At 35.4% G+C, this 20,086-nt stretch overlaps 1 protein-coding gene across 2 annotated transcripts in view; it reads right to left on the bottom strand.

The window, feature by feature from the left end:
• HNMT (histamine N-methyltransferase) overlaps positions 1 to 20,086 on the bottom strand; it is a 46,716-nt gene that overhangs the window by 9,333 nt on the left and 17,297 nt on the right. For both annotated transcript variants that reach the window (XM_040474960.1, XM_040474961.1), the window contains 2 exons: positions 2,683 to 2,790; positions 1,517 to 1,647 (listed from right to left, as the gene is read on the bottom strand). In XM_040474960.1, coding sequence (XP_040330894.1) covers positions 1,517 to 1,647; positions 2,683 to 2,790 — 239 coding nt within the window. The remainder of the gene's footprint in view (positions 1 to 1,516; positions 1,648 to 2,682; positions 2,791 to 20,086) is intronic.

Below are 20,086 nucleotides of genomic sequence, written 5' to 3'. Positions count from 1 at the left end.
AGAATAGTATAGTAATGCAGAGCAAGCAGAATTGCTCTAAGAAAGAAGACATGTGCAAATTTTGAGAGAAATGGGAGAATGATCTCTAAAGCTGTAACATTTTATAACAGGTAAAGAACTGAATCCAGAGCACAAGTGGAGAGATTGGCTTTTGATAAAAAGACACTTTTATAATAAGATGAAAGAAAAAGATGGTAGGTACAGGAGCAGCTATGTTTGTAAATTTGGAGGGTAGGGGCGCCTGGGTGGCGCAGTCGGTTAAGCGTCCGACTTCAGCCAGGTCACGGTCTCACGGTCTGTGGGTTCGAGCCCCGCGTTGGGCTCTGGGCTGATGGCTCAGAGCCTGGAGCCTGTTTCCGATTCTGTGTCTCCCTCTCTCTCTGCCCCTCCCCCGTTCATGCTCTGTCTCTCTCTGTCCCAAAAATACATAAACGTTGAAAAAAAAATTTAAAAAAAATTTGGAGGGTAAAAGATGACTTTCCATCTAATGATTTCACTTTTCACTATACAGTATGAAGTAAGGTCATCAGTTAGGAATGAATCATGAGGGAGGGGTTACAGGAAGTGTAAGGAGAGAGAAGGAGGTATGAAATAGATATATGAGGAAATAGGAAAGTAAGTCTGATAGAGAAACATTATATGCTTGCTGGACAATTTATGTGCTCCCTTATAGGTAAAAGATTTTGTCAGCTAGGAGAGCAGAGGTGTAGGACTGCTTGAATATGCCAATGTTAGAGTCATTTCTTCCTTGGGTTTCTTATAAGTTTATTCCCTTGGGATGACTGAATTATGGACTATAGAAAGAAAGAAGTCTCTTGCTGTTAATATTGGTATTTCTAAAGTACACACATTTTCTAGTGGTAGTCAACACCCAAAGATTATACACCCATATGCTATCCAGAAATATCAGTGATTCTCGTAATTGTGTCCCCATACCATATAATGAATAGTCATGTCCTTTCCAAGATATACTCTAGTGTATTTCTAAGAAATACACTATCAGTGCTGGATTATGGAAATAAATTCCTACTGAATGGCTGACTGTATTAGTAAACTTTATTGACATGACAAATCACCTAACATGCCCCTTCAGTTACATGCACATTAGCCAGGTCACCAACATAAGACAAAAGCAAGAGGATTCAGAAAAACTCTGGGACATCAGAGTCCCATCCAGACCATTAGAACTACTGAAGGACTATGCTAGGATATGTTACACTCTACTGTCCTCAAACCTACCTATGAACTTTCAATCCTACAAAGTTAATTAAACCAACATTGAAAAAAAAAAACACTATAAAGTATTTCAAGTATAAAAAACTAGCTTTTTGAGTGTTAGAGTGAATCTCTTAGTATTATAAACATTTTTATCCTCATTTTGGACAGATAATGTTCACTTGTAAAATCAGAAATCAGATTTTCATTTTTCTTCCTAAAGGTATAATATTAGGCACTCTTCATACATATTTCTGAAAAATCTCCTTTCTGAGAATATACAACAATAAATATTTCTTACCTGAATCATATGAATAAAGTCCCACTTCTGAATTTCTTTTTTCTCTGTGATTCTGTTTTGATATTCAGATGATGTCTCCTTATGCCAAACAAACTTTATGTTCTCAAGGTTTGATGTCTTGGCTACAAGCTCTAAAATACAGGGAAGAGGTGGCACACCACCAATTTTAATTGCAAATGCAGAATCCATTTCCATTTCGAATTTTAATGCAATCAATGTTATATACATAACAGATATAAAGCACATTTTTCTTTTTTATGTAGCTCTGGAAGACCAGAGTTCATACTGATTTTTTTTTCTAGCGTTAAATGAAATTAGAGATGAAAGAAAGAGTCAGTAAGAAATAATGAGAACACTTATCAGACATAGGTTACATTATCTCTGTGTTGATGAGGAATCAACTGGTGAATTTTATCAATGGAAAACAAGTGATATGATTCTGTAACCCAGGAGTCAGCAGACGATGGTCCGTGGACTATATCTGGTCCACCACCTATTTCTAAATGGACTACAAGCTAAAATATATATACTACTGTACTTCCTGACTTTATGCCTATCTTTTATATCTCATGTTGTTACACTTTAAAATGGCTGAATAAAATCAAAGGAAGAATAATACTTCATGATATGTGAAAATGATATAAAATTCAAATTTTAATGTTTATAAATAAAGTTTTATTGGAACATATGAACACTCAGTTTATCAGTATCATCTATGGCTGCCTTTGTGCAGAGTTGATTAGTAGAGTTTATTAGTGGTGACATGTGGCCTTCTATGTCTAAGATGTTGACTGTGTGTTTTTTCAGAGAAGTTTGCTGACTCCTGTTATAATCCATTAAACACAAGTTCTTTAAGAGCAAGGATTCTGTTTAAATATTTATTAATGAATTAATGACTCCGTCTCTAAGAAAAAACATCAACGATAATAGCTGATAACCAGGGAATAGATGAAAAGTTGGTAAAAAAGGAAGTCTAATTATTCACTGTTCATATTTCTGAGGTGTTAGTCATGTCTTTCAAGAAAAAAAATTAAATATGTTCTTTTCCCAGTAAGCTTACAAAGACTATATCACAGCAATTATGTTGTTAATGATTGAGGGGACATATTTGGAATGAAAGCCATTTGGGATAGGATTTGACATACAACACTATGGGTTACAGGTACCTTTGTACTTGGCAATTTGCTCACCACTTGGCTCAACAACTTCATTGTTGATATGAATTCCTGGATATTGAGCCTGAACTTTGGAAAGAATTTGAAGATCAATTTCACCTAAAAGACAAACATATGGAACAAATCATGTAATTCCAGAAAGAAATGCTTAGGAATAATTTGAGGTAGTTTATTGCCTGTCTTACTTGTACTAGGAAAGTTCAGCATAAGTAAAGAACGATGCTCAACTGTGGCCCTGCCACACTGTCTGTGGTGCTAGGTTGTAAGTAGGAATAATAATATGATTTGAGGGGGGCTATGATTGCTATTCATTCCTTCATTCGTATAACCTTTATGTATTATCTAGTACTGCATTATGTTAACTCGAAGCTGCCATTGATTATAGGACTCAATCAACTCTTCTTTTTCTACTAAGTCAGAAAAAAACACTGTCAATTATAATTTTAAGATTCTATCAACTGAAAGATGTATTCCAATTTCAAAGATGTTAAAATATGAAAAAAAAAGCACCTTAGAATTGATACACTTGGCTAAGCCAAAACCATATAAAATATGTCAGAAGAGGGGCACCTGGGTGGCTCAGTGTCTGACTCTTGGTTTTAGCTTAGGTATTATCTCATGGTTTATGAGTTTGAGCTCCGTGTCTGGCTCTGTGCTGACACCATAGGGCCTACTTGAGATTCTCTCTCTCCCTCTCTCTACCCCTCGCCCATCTCAAAACAAATAAATAAACTTTAGAGAAGTGTCAGAAGAAAAATATGTTAGGTGCAAAAAAATGATACAGAAATATGCCAGACATCTACCTTCAAATACACCATGGTCTAGTGGAAGACATAGACATGGAAGGAACCCTGTCAAGTTGGGCCATGGTGGCAAGAGGAAAGGAGACAGTGAGGAAAAGGATAGGAGGAGAGGTCAGAGAAATGAAAAGATTTATGGAAGTAGACCACTCCTGAGCTCTGTGTTACAGGCTCAGTGGAAGTTAACTGAGAGACCTCTGGGGAAAGGAAGAATTGCAGGTGGATAGGACAGCAAGTTAGAGATATGAAATCAGGAAACAGAATGGTGTACATGGACTACTGGAAGCTCAGAGTTTTGGAATATTGGACAAGGGAGAGCCTCCAAGCAAAAGGTGATTCTAGTAAGGTAAATAAAGAGGAGGCTATGATAGAATAGATACCTATTCATTAATTCATGCACCAACAATTACTGTTTATTATGTGTCAAGCACTGCACTAGGCTCTAGCAAATGATAGGAAGAGCACAGAGCTATCTGTCTTCATGAAAATTTAGCTTGTAAGTGATTGCATGAGAGAGATAGTGGTGTTTGATGGACTTGAATTCCAAACCTGTCTTCTCTACTTACTAGGTGTATATAACTCACATCAATTTGCTTTACCCTTTCAAGCTGCATTTTCCTCATCAGAAAAATAGCAATGATAATAGTACAGAATTTATTAGTTGTGAGAGTTCAGTGAGGCAATGCATATCAAAACTCAGTGCAAAATAGACACCCAATAAATGTTAGCTGTTCGTTAGTTTTATTGTTATCTTTGAGTGCCATGCCTCTCTTTGAAAATATCTCCTCTGTCCCTATTGCTGATACCTCCAACTTATGTTCTGCATTTGTTCTCTAAGGTTATGATGTTGACCTTTACTAAAGTAAACCTATGTGCTGGCAAGACTAGCATATGAAAATGATGTTATTCTTTAACATTTTGGCATAAATGACATTAACAGAACCTTTACAAGGTTAGATATAGCAGGCAGCAGCAAAAGCATGAGTTATAAGACTAGGAAATCTGGAAGAAAGGAAATGAGGAAGATAAATCAAGAACAAAAGATGCTAGACCAGGAAAAGAGGATAGTTTAACCGTATCATGAAAGCCCCAAGTACTGGTAGTAGGAGCTGGTGCGGGTCGGGAGGGGAAGGAACGGGAAGGAAGCTGAAATGGAGGATAAAGGAGCCTATGTGACAGTTTTCTGGCCTCACCAACATGAAGCCTTTTATACTTTCCTTAATAATTCTTCTAGCTCCCACTTATTGGCCACCTAACTATTTGTCAAACACTGTGCTAGGCAATTTACTTGGATCATCTCACTTAATCCTGCACACAATGTCATCACTCCACAATATTATTCCCAACCACATAAGGTGATTTGAGTAATTTGACACACAGGGGATATTAATATGCCTAAAGTTAAGGCACACTTTTCTGACTCTGAAGTGTTAGTTCTTCTACTTCATACTAAGAAATAGGAGGACACCAAATACTAAAAGGGCTTAAGAAATTTTTTCCCTTCTTTCCAGTAACTATTTTTGAATGATAAAAAATAATAATAACTAGAGCAAAAAGCTGTGGACTAATGAGAAACAGATTCCACCTTGCCTCAAAGAATCAGAGGCCCAAAATTCTATTCTTGCCTCTATCAAACTAGCCATATATTTTAAACAAAAAAATTCTGAGGATTCATCAATTCTGAGGATCCCTTGAAACTCAGAAGGTTGCAGTAATTTCCTCTTGGGCCTTGATGAGCCGCTTCTCCTAAGATGGACCCCAACATTTTGGATCTGCCCAAGTGTCAGAATGTATCCAGCATATATCCACGGTATATTCCTATATTGTTACTTTCCCAACCAGCAGAATGTTCTACTACAGTCAGAGCCAGCCAGTGTCTCTTTTTAGGGCAGTGATGGAAGAGACAATGCTAGAATTACAACTGAAACATGGAAAGCATGGGTTTACACGACAGCCTCTAGAATGTGAGCCCATGAACATTTGTGCATTCACTGCTGGATCCCTAGCAGAAATGAATGAACAACAAAAGGAGATAAACTATTACATCAGGAATTAGCACACAAAGTCCATTTCTGACTTCATAAGTTGAGCAACCAGACTTCTCGTTTGCCAGAGACAGTTCCACTTTTTGCTTATTGTGCTGGTGTTCCATCTGGTTTTGTTTCTTATTCTAAGATTTTTTTAATTATTATTTTTAAACAAATATTGTTAGAGTTTTATTTTTGTAAATAGTTTTTTAAATAACTATTTTATAGTGATAGTATTCTTAGTATTTCATTGTACTTATAGTACTTTATACATAACTATTTTATAAAGAAGTTTCATAATAAAAATATCAATAAATATTTTTAAAAATTATAATAATTTTAATTCTTTACTCACTACAACTCTCATTAATAAAAGCGTCCTGAGTTTGACAGTAAGTAATACCATCATGCTTATGGTGATATGGGGACACTTACTTTCTGTGCTATATTTATTATTTATAATGGACTCTTTTTTCTTATTGCAAAACATAGATAGATAGATAGATAGATAGATAAATAGATAGATGTAGAGATCACCCAAAATATAAAATATTCCTCGATCTCATACCCTACATAGTTTGCTTTCTGGTATCTCTCAGAAATAGGAGACATGCATTTTAAAAAATGATTTATATGAACATCTTCAACAAAAAGTGAGTAACAGATGACCTACAGTATTATGTCCTATAGTCTAGCCTAAACATTTAGCAATTCATGTTTTTAACAAATCACCAGTGCTGTTCACTATCCATCGAGTCTTTCAAGCTTTGCTCTTTGCTTCTTCCTTCCCTAGCCATGTGTAAGTTTTCCTGCCAAATGTTTCTTTCTTTTTTTTTTTTACTCCTATTAGCAATCCTTGTTCAGGCCAAAATTATCTGTCTTGGAATACTGCAAAAAATACCCTAAAAATCCACCCTATCTTTGCTGAACTTTATGTTCCTCCAAAGCCATCACTACAACAATTATCCAAAACTCTATGCTAAGCAAACCCATCATTTCCCTGCTTAAAACCTAAGGACTAATCAACTGGATAAAGTCCAAGCTCCTTAACTGAGCATGGACCACCCTGCCTGATTCCTTATTCTCATCTCTCACAGCTTCATATTTTGAAACTTTTAGCTCTAGGAACTTTGAATTTCTTGCATTTTTACCCTTCTCTATGCCCTCCATATACACCATGCTCTTCCATGCCTTTAGTCTTTTGCCCATGTTTGCTTCTCTGCCAGGAATCCTCTCCCTTCACTTCCTTATATCATCTAACTCCTATGTGTCTTGAACTCTTCTACACATGACCAATTACCTTGGTGGTCTTTCCCACAGAGTCTGGGATAGCATCAAAATCCTTCAGACAGAAACTACCCATCATTTGACTAGAGTTGGCAACAAAAATAAAACCTTGTGTGCCCTGATATAAATTATTGCTTTACTTCACTTATTTTATTCACTAGCAAAGGCTTGATTCCAATGAGTTTGTTAAAAAGTATCAAGGACTCTAAAATGCTAGATTGAACAACTGAGCAGGTTTGATCATCAATCACTGAAAAGCATGTGAGAGATTATCAGACCCTATAGTATCATGAGCCAGCAATAAAGAGATTCAAACAAACAAACAAACAAACAAACAAAAGCAAAGAGAGAGAGAGAGAGAGAGAGAGAGAGAGAAGGAGACCATTTGTTCTTTCTTAACTGAGTCCTCCTGAGTAGGAGCTGTAACATTATGAATGTGTTCCAGTATCAGGCATTAAGCACCCTATAAATGCTTTTAGAGAGCACACAAGCCAAACTAAAGTGCCAAAAGTAAACTAGAAACGAATCAATCAAATAATTCAGAAATTGTCAGCAAATTCAGGGGTAAACAAAAGAAATGTGGAAGCCAGTAGCCTATTTGTATTGTGCATTGAAAAGCCTCCTGGGAATCTTAACTTTGAGTTCCAAAACACAGCATTTAAGGGGAAGAAGGCATGCATGTCTATCAAAGTCAGTTTCCTTTTACATATGATCTCTCATTAGGCATTGCTTGATTATAGTTCTGACAATAGTAGGCTACTTATTTTTTTAATGTTTATTTATTTTCGAGAGAGAGAGAGAGAGAGTGCAAGTAGGGGACAGGCAGAGAGAGCAGGGAACAGAGCATCTGAAGTAGGCTCTGCACTGACAACATTAGCCTGATGCAGGACTTGAACCCACAAACCGTGAGATCATGACCTGAGCCAAAGTCAGACACTCAACCGACTGAGCTACCTAGGTGCCCCAGTAGACTATTTTTAATATCCTAACCTTTAGATAAATAAATGCCAACAATTGTTTGGATTAACTAAAGCCTTATTATGTGTTTCCCCTTAAAGTTTTGGAAGAAAATCTGCAGTTTCCTGCGACAAATGATAAAATTATAATGATTAAACAACTCTATTTCAACATACCATCCTTCTTTGGAGTCTGTGCATGTTATTCTGATGTAACTGATTTTCTCAGTTGGTTAATATGTGAAATTTTAGCAAAATTGGTAAAATCCAAACATGTCAAAATGTTACAGAGTATTTCATTTCAATATACAGTGTTTGGAAACATACACACCAATTTACAATCATTGGTTATTTCAGGGTGATGGAATTATAGGTTATTTTTCATTATTACCCTTTTTACTTTTTATTCTTGTGACTTATTCATTCCAGAATTGGAAGCCTGTATCTCCCACTCACCTTTACCCATTTTGTCCATACCCCCAACCCTCTCCCCTCTGGCAACCACCAATTTGTTCTCTGTATATATGAGTCTGTTTCTACTTCATTTGGTTGTTTGTTTTGTTATTTTTAAAATTTTTTTTGGTAATGTTTATTTTTTAGATGGGGGAAAGAGAGAGAGAGAGAGAGAGAGAGAGCGAGCAAGCACTAGCGGGGAAGGGGCAGAGAGACAGGGAGACAGAATCCGAAGCAGGCCCCAGGCTCTGAGCTGTCAGCACAGAGCCCAATGCAGGGCTTGAACTCACGAACTGCAAGATCATGACCTGTGCTGAAGTTGGACGCTTAACCGACTGAGCCACCCAGGCACCCGATGGTTGTTTGTTTTGTTTTTTAGATTTCATTTATAAGTGAAATCATGTAGTATTTGTCTTTTGCTGACTGACTCGCTTCACTTGGCATAATACCCTCTAGGTCTTTCCATGTTGTTGTAAAATGGCTAGATTTCATTCTTCTTTATGGCTGAGTAATGTGTGTGTGTGTGTGTGCCACATCTTCTGTATCCATTCATCAATTGATGGACACTTAGGTTGCTTCCATATCTTGGCTATTGTAAATAATGCTGCAATGAACACAGGGGTGCATATCTTTCCAAGTTAATGCTTTTGTTTTCTTTGGGTAAATCCTCAGAAGTGGAATTATTGGATTGTATGTATACTTCTATTTTTAATTTTTTGAGGAACTTCCATAATGTTCCCCACAGTGGCTGCACCAATTTACATTCCCACCCAGGTGCATTTTCTTCTCCACATCCTTGCCCACACTTGTTATTTCTTGTCTTTTTTTTTTTTTTTTAATGTTTATTTATTTTAGAGAGAGAGGCAGACAGAGTGCAAGCAGGGGAGGGACAAAGAGAGAGGGAGACACAGAATCTGAAGCAGGATTCAGGCTCTGAGCTGTCAGCACAGAGCCTGACACAGTGCTCAAAACCACGAATTGTGAGACCATGACCTGAGCCAAAGTCAGACCTTAACCGACTGAGCCACCTCTGGTCTTTTTGATACTCTCTATTCTGACTTCTGTGAGGTGATATCTCATTGTGGTCTTGAATTTCATTAACTTGATGATTAGTGATGTTGAATATATTTGCATGTGTTTGTTAGTCATCTATGTGTCTTCTTTGGAGTAATGTCTATTCAGATCCTCTGCTCATTTTTAATTGAATTGTTTGTTTGTTTGTTTGTTTGTTTGTTTTGGTGTTGAGTTGTAAAAGTTCTTTATATATTTTGGATATTAGCCCCTCATCGGATATAGGATTTGGAAATCTCTTCTCCCATTCAGTAGGTTGCCTTTTTGGTTTTTCGTTTCCATCACCATGCAAAAGATTTTGTTTTGGTGTAGTCACAATAGTTTATTTTTACTTTTGTTTCCCTTGCCTGAGGATACAGATCCAGAAAAATATTTCTAAGACCAATGTCAAAGAGATTATTCCCAATGTTTTGTTCTAGGAGTTTTAGGATTTCAGGTGTCACATTTAGACCTTTAATCCATTTGAGTTTAATTTTATGTAGGTGTAATAAGGGGCTCGTCTTTTGCATGTAGTCCAGGTTTCCCAGCACCATTTACTTAAGACACTCTTCTCCCCATTGTATATTCTTGCCTCCTTTGTTGTCAACTAATTGACCATATAAGTGTAGGTTTATTTCTGGGATCTCTATTCTGTTCTATCGATTTATGTGTCTATTTTGTGGCACTGTGTGCCAGTACTGTACTGTTTTGATCACTACACTTTGTCATATAACTTGAGGTCCAGAGTTGTGATGCCTCCAGTTTTGCTTTTCTTTCTCAAGATTGCTTTGGCTATTTGGGGTCTTTTGTGGTTCCATCTAAATTTTAGAATTTTTTTTCTAATTGTTTGAAAAATGCTTTTGGTATTTTGATAGGGATTGCATTAAATGTGTAGATTGCTTTGGGTAGTATAGACATTTTAACAATATTGTTGCCTCCAATCCATCAGCATGGAATGTCTTTCTATTTCTTTGTGTTGTCTTCAATTTCTTTCATCAGTGTTTTATATTTTTTGGAGTAAAGGTTTTTCACCTCTTTGGTTAGGTTTATTCCTAGATATCTTATTATTTTGGGTGCAGTTGTAAGTGGTATTGTTTTCTTAATTTCTCTTTCTGCTGTTTCATTATTAGCATATAGAAATGCAATTTCTGTACATTGATTTTGTATCTATGAATTTACTGAATTCATTTATCAGTTCTAGCTATATTTTTGGTGAAATCTTTAGGGTTTGCTGTACAAAGTATCATGTCATCTGCAAATAGTGAAAGTTTGACTTCTCCCTTATTGATTTGGATGCCTTTAAGGTTTCTTTGTTGTCTGGTGGCTGTGGCTAGGACTTCCAGTACTATGTTGAATAAAAGTGGTGAAAGTGGACATCCTTGTCTTATTCCTGACCTTAGCGGGAAAAGCTCTCAGTTTTTCCCCATTGAGCATGATATTAGCTGTGGGTTTTTCATGTATGCCCTTTATTATGTTGAGGTCTGTTCCCTCTAAGCCTACTTTGTTGAGGATTTTTATCATGGATGGATGTTGTAGTTTGCCAAATGCTTTTTCTGCAACTATTTTTTTTTTAATTTTTTTTTCATCGTTTATTTATTTTTGGGACAGAGAGAGACAGAGCATGAACGGGGGAGAGGCAGAGAGAGAGGGAGACACAGAATCGGAAACAGGCTCCAGGCTCTGAGCCATCAGCCCAGAGCCTGACGCGGGGCTCGAACTCACGGACCGCGAGATCGTGACCTGATTGAAGTCAGACGCTTAACGCACTGCGCCACCCAGGCGCCCCTTTTTCTGCAACTATTGAAATGATCATATGGTTTTTATTATTTCTCTTGATTGATGCATCACACTGATTGATTTGTGAATGTTGAACCACCCTTGCATCCTGGGAATAAATTTCACTTGATTGTGTTGATTTCTTTTTTTTTTTTTTTTGTATTGTTGGATTCTGTTTGCCAGCATTTTGTTGAGGTTTCTGCATCTATGTTCATCAGTGACATTTGGCCTGTAGTTCTCCTTTTTAGTGGTGTCTTTATCTGGTTTTGGTGTCAGGGTAGTGCTTGTCTCATAGAATGAATTAGAAAGTTTTCTTTGGTTTTTTATTTTTATTATTTTGGAATAGCTTGAGAAGACTAGGTATTAGCTTTTCTTTAAATGTTTGCTATATTTTGTCTATGAAGCCATCTGGGCCTGGACTTTTGTTTGTTGGTAGTTTTTTTTATTACTGATTCAATTTCTTTGCTGGTTATTACAAATTTTCTACTTCTTTTTTGGGGGGGTTTTAGTAGTTTATATGTTTCTAGGAATTTATCCATTTCTTCTAGGTTGTCCATTTTGTTGGCATATAGTTTTTCATAATATTCTTTTCTAATTGTTTGTATTTCTGGGTGTTTGTTGTTATTTCTCTTCTCTTACTTGTGATTTTATATATATATGTGTCATTCTCTTTTTTGCTTCCTAAGTCTGGGTAGGGGGTTATCAATTTTATTGAGGTTTTTCAAAGAACCAGCTCCTGGTTTCATTGGTACATTCTGTTGTGGTTTTAGTTTCTATATAATTTATTTCTGCTCTAATCTTTATTATTTCCTTCCTTCTGTTGTTCTTAGGTTTTGTCTGTTGTTCTTTTTCTTGCACCTTTAGGTGTAAAGTTAGGTTATTTATTTGAGATTTTTCTTGCTTCTTGCGTTCAGCTTGTATGGCCATAAACTTCCTTCTTAGAACTGCTTTTGCTGCATCCCAAAGGTTTTGAACTGTTATGTTTTCATTTTCATTTGTTTCCCTGTACATTTTTATTTCTTCTTTTATTTTCTGGTTGATCCATTTATTGTTTGGTAGCATGTTATTTAACCTCCATGTATTTCTGGTCTTTCCAGATTTTTTCTTTCGGTTCACTTATAGTTTTATAGTGTGTTAATCAGAAAAGATGCAGAATGTGATTTCGATCTTCTTGAATTTTTGAGGCTTGTTTTTTGGCCTTTTATGTGATTTATTCTGGAGAATGTTTCATGTGCCCTTGAAAAGAATGTGTGTTCTGCTGTTCTAGGATGGAATGTTCTGAATATCTCTGTTAAATCTATTTGTTCCAGTATGTCATTAAAAGTCATATGGTTTCACTCTTATGTGGATCCTGAGAAACTTAACAGGAACCCATGGGGGAGGGGAAGGAAAAAAAAAAAAAAGAGGTTAGAGTGGGAGAGAGCCAAAGCATAAGAGTCTGATCTGAGAACGAACTAAGGGTTGATGGGGGGTGGGAGGGAGGAAAGGGTGGGTGATGGGTATTGAGGAGGGCACCTTTTGGGATGAGCACTGGGTGTTGTATGGAAACCAATTTGACAATAAATTTCATATATAAATAAAAAATAAATAAATAAATAATAAAAAATAAATAAATAAATTAAAAAAAAAAAGTCATTGTTTCCTTGTCGATTTTCTGTTTAGATGATCTGTGCATTGATGTCAGTGGGGTGTTAAAGTTCCCTACTATTCTTATATTATTATCAATTAGTCCCTTTATATTTGTTATTAACTGTTATATAAAACAGTTATATATGTGGGTTCTACTATGTTGGGTGCATAAATATTTACAATTTGTTATATCTTCTTCTTAGATTTTCCCCTTTATTATTATATAGTGTCCTTCATCTCTTGTTAGAGTCTTTGTTTTAAAGTCTGTTTTGGGGGTGGCTGGGTGGCTTAGTTGGTTAAGCATGTGACTTTGGCTCAGGTCATGATCTTACAGTTTATGCGTTCGAGCCCCATGTCAGGCTCTGTGCTGACAGCTCAGAACCTAGATCCTGCCTCAGATTCTGTGTCTCCCTCTCTCTCTGCCCCTCCCCTACTTGCACTCTGTGTCTCTCTCAAAAATAAATAAACATTTTTAAAAAGGCTGTTTTGTCCAATATAAGTATTGCTACTCTAGCTTTATTTTGACATCCATGTTTCTCCCTCCCCTCACTTTCAGTCTGCATGTGTCTTTAGGTCTGAAACTAGTTTCTTATAGGCAGCATATCGATGGGTCTTGGAATTTTATACATTTTGTCACCCTAAATATTTTTACTGGAGCATTTAGTCCATTTACATTCAAAATAATTACTGATAGATATATATTGTCATTTTATTATTTGCTTTGTGATTGTTTCTGTGTAGTTTCTCTGAACTTTTGTCTTTCTCTCTTTCATGATTTGATGATTTTCTTTAGTGATATATTTGGATTTCTTTCTCTTTATTTTTTAGATATTTATTAGTGGTTTTTAACATATGGTTACCATTAGGTTTGTATATAGCCTTTTCTGCATATAGCAGTCTATATTAAGTTAATAACCATTTAAGTTTGAACCCATTCTTTACTTTTCTCCTCCCCATGTTTGAGGTATATGTTGCCATATTTTACATCCTTTCATTTTGTGACTTCATTGACTGACTTTTTATAGAAATATTGATTATTACTGCTTTTGTGTTTCCTAGCTCTATATGGTTACTTTTGGTATTCTCTTTCTATTCAAAGAGTCTTTTTATATTTCTTGCAATGTGGTTTAGTGGTCATGAACTCCTTTAGTTTTTGTTTGTTTGGGAGACTCTTTATCTCTCCTGTATTCAGAATGATATCCTTGCTGGATAGAGTATTCTTGACTGCAGATTTTTCCCATTCAGCACTGTGAATATATCATGCCACTCCCTTCTGGCTAAGAAACTTTCTGCTGCAAAATCTCCTGCTAGCTTTATAGGTTTTCCCTTGCATGTTATTGTCTTCTTTTGTCTTTCACTTAAAAAAAATTTTTTCCTTATCACTATATTTTGCCAGTTTAATTACAATATATCTTGGTATTGGATCTGCCTTTGTTGATTTTGATGGGAGTTCTCTGTGCTTTTAGATCTGAATATCCTTCCCCAGGTTACAGAAGTTTTCAGCTATTATATCTTCACATAAATTTTCTGCCCTCTTCTCTCTCTCTTCTTCCTGTGTTATTTTTTGTCAAACAAAACATGCTGATTTTGATTTACAAAGTTAAATGAAAAGTCATTTCTTAAAATCCCCCTCCTTGCAAATCTCTTTCCTTGCAAATCTCTTGTACCACCCTGTCCCTCAAATCAGCCATAAGTATAAAATAACTTCTCATGGTTCCTTTGGCGCTATGTTAAATGCTTTACTTAATTTTACAGTCAAATATCTTGATTTCACATGAGCCATATTTTAAATTCATCATGCCTATATTTAGAGGGATATATATTTGAAACTTATGACAGTGGAACTTATAAAAAGCTCAAAAACAAGGAAAGGAGGGAATCTCATCTTCTAGACATCTTTTCTCACCCTAAACTTCCATGATATATTGAGATAGCAGAGGAATGTTGTATTTTTGCTCTAAACCCAAGGTCAGCTGATTAACAATGGAAACAAAATGAAAAGTTCGAGGTTATGGACAGACAAAACTGGGCTCAAATTTAGTATTTACCAGAATTACTTTATACAAATTTATTAATATCTCTGCCCTTTAAAGTACATATCTGTAAATTAGGGATAATGTGGTTTATGCTACTGGGTCATTGTAAAGGTTGAAGGCACTATATGGAGGTAATTTACTTCAGTTCATAATTATATAGTAATTGTTCAATAAATTGAAACTGTTATACATTAATTCAACAAATATTTTTGAGCATCTACTAACTGCCAGTTTCTAATCAATGGGTATATAGTAATGAATAATGCAGATGAAAACATTCAACTGTTGCGGATAGTGATAAGCCCCATGGCGAAAACCAAGGCAAATAGGAAGGAGGGGAAGCCATAGTGGGGAGTTTGTGATTTTCAACTGCATGGTCAAGTAGGCTTCATGGAAAAAGTGACACTTAAGAGAAAGTTGAAGGAGGCTGGGAATGAGGGAATGAAGATTTGTCTTCTAAATGGGCAGCCCCATAATAAAATGACAACTTGGAAGAGTGCACATCACATATTCATATTGTCTGCTTTTTTCTTCTATCTTAGCCTACATCAAATGAAACACAAATCCCAGCTTGAGAACCCTGGGTCTTCCCCAAATGAGAAAATCTGCAGATCAAGAAAATGGAGTATTAATAACTGTGGAGATATCTCTTGCCATTTGATTTCCGTCTATTATTGCTTCATTTCTCATATCAAAATACGTGTGAATTCTTTAGATTATCAGTAGGAAAAATTTTATTCTATTATACGTTGCATTAAGATTATTATCTTCCTTTTCTCTCTACCAGAATATCGAGCACAAATAAAATTGTTTGTAGGGAGAAAAATTGCCCAGATAACTCTGTGCTTAGTGATGAAAAATAATTTCAGCTATGGGTTTGCAACCAGAGCAAGAACAATCTGATTTTGAGCAGCAATGGGAAAGATAGAAGATTGCTGACAAGATCACCTCATCTCTCTCCCATTCTCTCTCAATCTCTCTTTCTCTCTTTCCTGGGTAAGTATTGAGTATTCACCACTGAGACAATTCTGTCAGTATGGAAATATGAGAGTAGAATATTAAAATAGCCATAGGGTCTCAGGAAGGGGATTATAAACATAAATTCTGAGTCAAAAGGGCATTGCCATTGCTTTCATGTGTCTTCTGGCTGTTAGCCCAGGAACAAAACTGCCTGGATGCTTTGCAATTGCAGGAAGCCTAAGAAAAGCCATGCTACCAAAATGTTGCATGAAATACAAACTTAGAGAAAATTTCCCAAAGGGTGTTGAACATTGAAGTGTAGAGATATTTAGTAGACAGCTCACATAAAAGACTGAATTTTGCCTTTTAATTTTTAAATTTTAAACATATATTTGACTGCTACTTTAGCACATACATAGAAAGTAGCAAGTTCTATCTACAGAATATTATAATGTTTAAAAGTTATACTGAGTTACCCTGAATGAAGTGCCAACTCTCTCCTACCTTCCTCAAGCCCAAAGACAGGATTTATAAGATGAAAGTACTTGGACTGGCAAAGACAGTCCAAGATAATCAGGTAGATGGTGTGATTTCATTGATATTGGCACGCATGCATGCTTTCTCATTCTTCTCTCTCTCAAATAACTTTCATAAGCTCTCATAAGAGCCTGCAACATTAATGATTGTTAGAACACAAATGTTGAGGAAAATTATCAGTGATTTATACCCTTTATGAGTAGAGACTGAGGAGCTGCTGTCCTCATGGAATAAAAAGCAAGAAATAATCAGTATTATCAAGAATCTTAAGGAAGAGACAGCGGACAGCCACCTTCTTTTTTGTCCATCCTTACCTCATCATCATGGCTAACATGTACTTCGAGTAGGCATGATAGAATCTGTGTACTCTGAAGAAAATCTCTGCTAACCTACAACACAGATGAGATAGTTCTTCAGATATTTATACAGGTATAATGCTATCGCCAGTGGGTAAAAAATGGCCAAAGGAAAACTGTCCTGAAAACATATGTGTGGGAGCAGTGCTTTGGACATGAGCCACATAGCTAAAGTTGCTATCAGAAGTCAGTCTACTCTTTACCATCATGTCTCATCAACTATAAGATTATAGTTTTAACTAGGTTTATTTTTTCCTGCACCTAGCTATAAACAACTACTGTAGAAAACTTGAGAAATAGACAAAGGTATAAAATAGAAAATAAAATAAATGTCTCACTACTAGAGAAAACAAAAGTTAACATTTTGGTTTATTTCCTTGTAAGTTCTTCCTTTTTTTTTTTTTTCACTTTTAAGCAAACAATTTTCTTTATTCTACCCAGGTGAGATTATTATGCATATGAGTTATTTTGATTTTCTTACTTGAGGGTTAAACCACTAATATGTCAAAAATTTGTTTAAATGAGTAATTATTTGTGGCAGCAATACTATATCCTCTAAAATGGGTATGTGGAATGATTGATTTAATTATTATCTTTGATATTATAATATAAACACAATATAAATTTATATAAATGTATACATTTATTTGTGGAAATATATAAAACATTTATATATGTAAATACATTTTTACATATAGTTACTATATAGTTAGTTTTAAATTTTTCACTATTATGAAGAGCCTGACAATAAACCATGATTTTTGTGAAAAAAATATTAATTTTTTCAGTTTAATTCCAAGGACCAGAATTAATGGTTAGAATGAGACCCTTTATCTTTGGTGGTATTAAAAATAAAAATACAAAACAAAAAAAACCTTAAGGACAAAGGTGCCAGATGCTGAGAAAGGATGCAGACTGATGACCTGTGGCACATTCTTAGAGGCCCTCTCATGGGATAAGACCAATATAATTGCTGGAGCACTTGGAGATGGGGGGGTAAGGGGGCAGGGGTACAGAATGGATGCAGGGATGTCCAGGAGTCCATGAGGAGGGGCTGAAGCAGCAGCTAGGGTGTGTTAGGACAGCAGGGGAGTGGCTATTTATTAAGTATGTCAATATTTTCACCACCAGCATGACCAGGCCTGTATGTTTTAGATGAACATCAGAGCTCTTCTTGATACATAATGTCACATTTCTTTCAGGAAAATTTCATTTCATTTCATGTTTTTACCTTTTGTACATGAAAGCTTCCATATCCCTATCATCTCGTTGGTATTACATATTGGCTCTTTAAATCTTCTCAAACTGTTCTCAGTAAAAAATTTGAACTTTTCTCCAGATAGGTTGCTTATTTTTGTATTAAATATAATTATTAGCTAACTAATCCAACATTTTTTCATCATTTCTATCAGTCTGTTATCGCTAATAGAGACAAAGCTACAGAAGACCCTGTGCATTAATCCCAGTCTCTCTATATTTTTAGGCTTACCATCTATAAAATGAAGATGATAACAGACCCCCTGCCCCAGGGTTGCATGAGGGTGTATATTAAATCACAAAGTTTTATTCAATAGTAAATGTCAAGTGGAAGCCTATTCACTAATTAAGAGATTGTCCTAAAGTGTCATAAAAGGACTGGCAAGATACAAATTTTTTCTTCAGGGAAATTACAGATAAGCACATGCTAAGGACTTCCAAGTACATTGTAGATACTCCAAACTGTGAATGAAAACATTCATGTGTTAACAAAAAAGAATGTGGATCTGCCATACTTCTTTTTATCTATTTTACCTGTATCAAGGCATTACTGAATTCTTAATTCTAAGGCTGTCCCACTGTGTTTATTTGCTTTTCTGAGTATACAGTCATTTAATCTGCAAATAATGGTAGTTTTGTCTTCACTCTGCTCATTATCCTGTTTTCCTGTTTCAAGCCTTATTGAATTAGTCAAAACACTCTTGTTTACTCTGGCTTTAATGCCAATGGTTCCAATGTTGTAGCATTAGTTTGCTTCTCTCAAATTGGTAATGTATCTGTTGTTAACAATACTTCTATGTTCACTGAAAGTTTTAAATACAATACAATGGGGTTAATTATCTTGTTTAAATTATATATGGAGAAAAGTTTATTTTTGAATGATATAGTTATGGATGCCTTTAAAAAATGCATTTATATCTGAGGCCCCAAACTATGATTACACAAAGTAGACAGTCCTAAATTCTCTAGTCAATCAGTAGAGTCTCTATCCTTCTATCGAGTTAACTGCTAGCATGCTGCATATTAGTAAAATAGTACTTACTCATTTCAAGTTATAAGCAATAAGAATACAGATTAAAAATTGTCTAGGTATCTACAAGTCACAGTTAAATTCCACCTCCTTAATATAGCCAAACACAGTGTTAGCCATTCCACTCTGGAGAAATGCCTACCTTTTTTATAGAAGGTTACTCATGAAACCATAGATTTTCTGGACCAAAAGCACCTTTAATGGCCCCACCATCCAAGAAATCAGTGCTTAAGTCCTTTCCACAGCATGTTTGAAAAGTAACTTTCTGGCCTAGGCTGTTGCCTAGAGTCACAGATAATACCTTATCTCTCAAGATGTGTGCTTTCATTTCTGGACAGGTTTGATCATTACTAAATTCTCATATTGAATCAAGAAATCTTTCTCTCTTACAATCATTGGTTCTTTAGCAGCAAATATTCTGTAGTTTGATCAACAGGAAATATATGAAGATGGGAATATGCACATTAAAAAAATTAATCTCTGGGCCAAGAAAAAAAAAATCCCTGATTCTCTGCATTTCCCCAGTTATTCCCAATTTGCTAATAGACTGTTGGCTTACTCTGAATCACCAGAAAACATTAATCTTTGCTTCTTGCCACCTCCTGGCTTCTAACCTGACACACTGGATTGTTTAGTTCCTGCCCTAATTATATTTGTTTCACTTCTATCCAACTAGCTTAAAAAATTAAACTTCTGTGTCACCTTAACATGTCACTTATGAACAGAGGCAAAATGAATAATCTGAAAAGATTAAACTTTCAAGTAGCTGGTTATTACTAAGTACCTAATATTTCCTTTTTCAAGTCAATAATTAACTTTTATATCTGTTTAATATAATTTGCTGAACTGGACTAAAGTCAAGAGACTTGGATTTTGTTCTGCCTTGGTGCTTCTCAGGTTTCAACATCTTTAAAATTAGATGTTGATGGTCTCCAAACTTTTCTCTTTTTTAACCTCTGTAGGAATGCCAATGTCTGTATGTGGCAGAACAATAAAACTACCTAACTGCTCTCAATATATGTCATCAAAATTATTACCAAAAAAATGTTATGGGAGCATTCATACTACCTGTATTTCATATGTGAGTTTTACCTTGATTGAAAATTATCTATTAACATATATACTATTATACATGTTATGGCAATTGAGTTAGTACACAAAAGGTTAATAAAAATAGAAGTAGAAAGCTAGGTAAAATTAGATTATTTGAGTTATCATTTTGTCTAATCCTTATAAAACTT

Source organism: Herpailurus yagouaroundi, unplaced genomic scaffold (genome assembly GCF_014898765.1).
Source record: "Herpailurus yagouaroundi ecotype Mexico unplaced genomic scaffold, PumYag 140, whole genome shotgun sequence".
NCBI classification, from domain to species: Eukaryota; Metazoa; Chordata; class Mammalia; order Carnivora; family Felidae; genus Herpailurus; species Herpailurus yagouaroundi.
Note: the sequence above shows the minus strand (reverse complement) of the source record. Positions and strands in the feature narration are given on the sequence as shown.